Consider the following 3,215-nt stretch of genomic DNA (forward strand, 5'->3'; position numbering starts at 1 on the left):
GTAGTTCGGAGAAACACAGATGAAATTGTTTTTTTAATCGGTGCACAGCATATAAGGAAAGGTATTAATTTTTTGAAGTACTTTGTACATCCTCATCAGAGTCCATTATTTAATCCTTGTAAGGTGATTGTGTTTGTGTTATGTGTTTGAGTCATTTTGATTTGGGCAAATAGAAAAATAAATTAAAAAAAGAAAAATATCATAGCTCATATTCACCATATTCACCCTCATGTTCCCTTCATCCTGCTTGTGAATTTCTGTGTATATTTATTTTTGAGTGTGCAAAATAAAGAGAGAGAAAAATAAGGAGACAGTGAAGAAAGTGAGTAACTCAATCCAAGATCTCAGGTTGAACCACTAATAGCTAGGGTTCTTCTTGCAGAAAGTTACAACATTGATGCACAACTGGAGGACCAAACGATATCTGCGCTCCTTTTCCCACATAATTCACCCCCTGCCTTGTCTACTCAACATGTGATCAGTATAAATGACACGGGTCAAAAAGACACCCGGGGACACCTATGAAATAGAAATGTGCAGGGGGGTAGCAAGGGGGAGCCACTTAATTAAAAAAAAAAAAAAAATTGGTCAGATTCATGTTCCTCACAGAAAATGAGCCAAAGCCAGTGTATCTCAGTGTGAAAGAATAATAATTGATAGCCTAATATTTTTCTTAAGCAAACAACTGGAAACGGGTCAAAATTACCCGGACACCTTACAAGGAATAACTTTGAGTGTTTTTTATAGATGACATTGCCCATACAATAACATGTAGGACCAATATTTGCAGAAATTTTCAGTCAGACAATATCACACTCGATCGCCGTTTCAGTTGCACTGGTTCCCCTTGACAAGGAAGAATGTTCCGGTAGCCACTCCCAGCAGTCCCAGGGTCAGACCCACTCCACAGAACACGGACGGACCAACACTGGCCTCTGGAGGAACATCAACCTCTATGGGAGAGGGAGAGAAAGGGGAGAGATGGGGACATGTCCAGGAGAGAGACAAGGGTGGGGAGTGACAGTTGGGTGTTAAGAGTTTTCAGTGACATATTTGGGAGTTGCTTCTTGAACATAGCAATGCAACTAAAGCTCTATTATAATAATTATTATTTTATTATTATCACAACAATAACGACGACAACGATGATGATGATGAGGATGATGATTATTATTATTGCTGCTATTACTGTTGTAAAATTGAGTATAAAAGTGTTTATAAATATAAAACTACAGTATCTTACGTAAAAAAAACCTGCAAGCCGTTTAAACTACACTCAATAGGCCCTAAACAAACAAAAGAAAATTGTCATCTAAATGTTTTCAGTCTTCTCTATGTATTTGATTATTATATCTAAATGACTTATGATTCATATGACATGTGTTTCACCGAACTCTCTGGTCATTGGCATGCCCAGTGCTGAGTGCTCCACAGTGCAGGTGTAGATGTCCCTCTCTTCAGGAGTGAACTTGAGGGTGAAGAACTGCCTGTAGGTGCCGTCATTAAGATTCATACGGAGCTCACTGTTACTCGCCCCCATGGTCACAATCTTGTTGTTCCTGGTCCACGTCATGTTGAGCCGGGGAGGGTAGAACCCAGTGACCAGACAGATGAGGGTGTTGGCAGTGCCCAGCTTCACCTGGTTCCTGGAGTAGATGGAGCTCATTGGCTGAGCTGAGGAGACAAAGTAATGAGATACGTAATGGCATCATCTGAGGATTCCTTAATTCAAAATCCTGACTTACTTGTTTTTTTTGTACCCTATGGGCACAAACTTAAAAAAGACAAATGTCCTACAGAATGTTCCATGATACCTCGCTAAACCTTTTCAGGATTTAACAAATAATGACTACTTGATATCAAAAAGAAGTCACATAATTGTTAATGTCTATGATAGTAAAACTCTACTGCAACTATAAGACTTCCCTTGAGAGGTTGAGAAACCTCTTGACAGAAAGGTACTGTATGTCAGCACTGCAGTGTGTTAATGGTGCACCTAGTCTCCCCATCAGTTGCAATATGAAAGGAAACATGTGCATGTCTCATGATCTTCACAGTGCTAAAATGTAACTGACTTGTAAATAAAAATATCAAGGTGTAGGTGACTAGACTGTTACTCAAATTGAACATTTTAGAGATAATCTCCCACTTGCTGTTGTATGGCTCTTTCTATTCTTTTCCTTGGCAAATAAGAGTATATGTAAATAAGATTGCTCTGAACAACTTTGTATTTGTGCTCTCTGGTCTTTATTTGAGCTTTTTCAGATTTCACATTGCAATATTATTCTTAATTCAGTCTATACTCTATAGCTCTGCCACAGCACTGCCTCAGATACTTTTCTAGTGCAGTAGAAAAGGATGCAGCACACATAATGGTGAATGCTGTGCCAAAAGTAAAACTATTTGTTATTTGTTATCAGTGTTTCCCACAGAAATTTTGGAAACTATGGGGGCCGCCGTGATTTTTTTTTTGTTTGGGGGGGGGGGGGGGGGGTGTCATTGCAATGCAAAAAAAGAATGAAAACAAAAATAGGACCACAGATAAGAATTCACAGTGCTCCTAAATTCTTAACGCACAGACAAAAAGGGTCTAAGAGAGAGGGCTATGCCTTTTCCCCCCACATACATGCATTCTTCATGAGGGGTGCTGGTCACACATGAGGGGTGCTGGTTTTTCAAAATTCCTCCCAGTAAAAGGGCTGAACAACATAGTACACATTTATGTCTATATCCACATTCATTACACATTCATTTCTATATGCAGCCCGACATGGGGGCCGCTAGGGGGGGGCGGGGGGGGGGTTGGGGTGGAGAGTGGTACAGATTCTAAGGGCCCAAGCACTGATAGGGGCCCTTAAGAGTGCCCAAGCACTGAGAGGGGTCCTTAAGGGGGCCCAAAATTCGAATCTTTCATGGGGCCCAGCATTTCTGGCAGCGCCCCTGCAGCCCGATGTCTCCTCTGCTGTGTCAATGAAGGCCTGTCGGCTTACTCATAATCATACAACTGTAAAACAAAGCCTGGGAGTGTTAGTAAACTCATCTCAACTGTCCCTTCTCTGAACGTTTTTTTTATTGCTCCCAAAACAAAGTTAACTACAACAACTTGACTAGGCTTTTGATCATTCTGTCAAGCACCCATGGTTTTCTCTATAGGATGTATTTACTCCTAGAGGAAAATGCGAAGGAAGGATTTGTTTCTCAAATCGTTTAAAAAA

At 40.6% G+C, this 3,215-nt stretch overlaps 1 protein-coding gene across 1 annotated transcript in view; it reads right to left on the bottom strand.

Moving 5' to 3' along the window:
• Nucleotides 1-585: 585 nt before the first annotated feature.
• LOC134446193 (rano class II histocompatibility antigen, B alpha chain-like) overlaps nt 586-3,215 on the bottom strand; it is a 4,057-nt gene continuing 1,427 nt past the window's right edge. The window contains exons 3-4 of the mRNA XM_063195507.1: nt 1,390-1,674; nt 586-953 (exon numbers count right to left, since the gene is read on the bottom strand). Of these exons, the coding sequence (XP_063051577.1) occupies nt 829-953; nt 1,390-1,674 (410 nt within the window). The 3' untranslated portion in view covers nt 586-828. The remainder of the gene's footprint in view (nt 954-1,389; nt 1,675-3,215) is intronic.

This window comes from Engraulis encrasicolus, chromosome 3 (assembly GCF_034702125.1).
Source record: "Engraulis encrasicolus isolate BLACKSEA-1 chromosome 3, IST_EnEncr_1.0, whole genome shotgun sequence".
Classification (NCBI taxonomy): domain Eukaryota; kingdom Metazoa; phylum Chordata; class Actinopteri; order Clupeiformes; family Engraulidae; genus Engraulis; species Engraulis encrasicolus.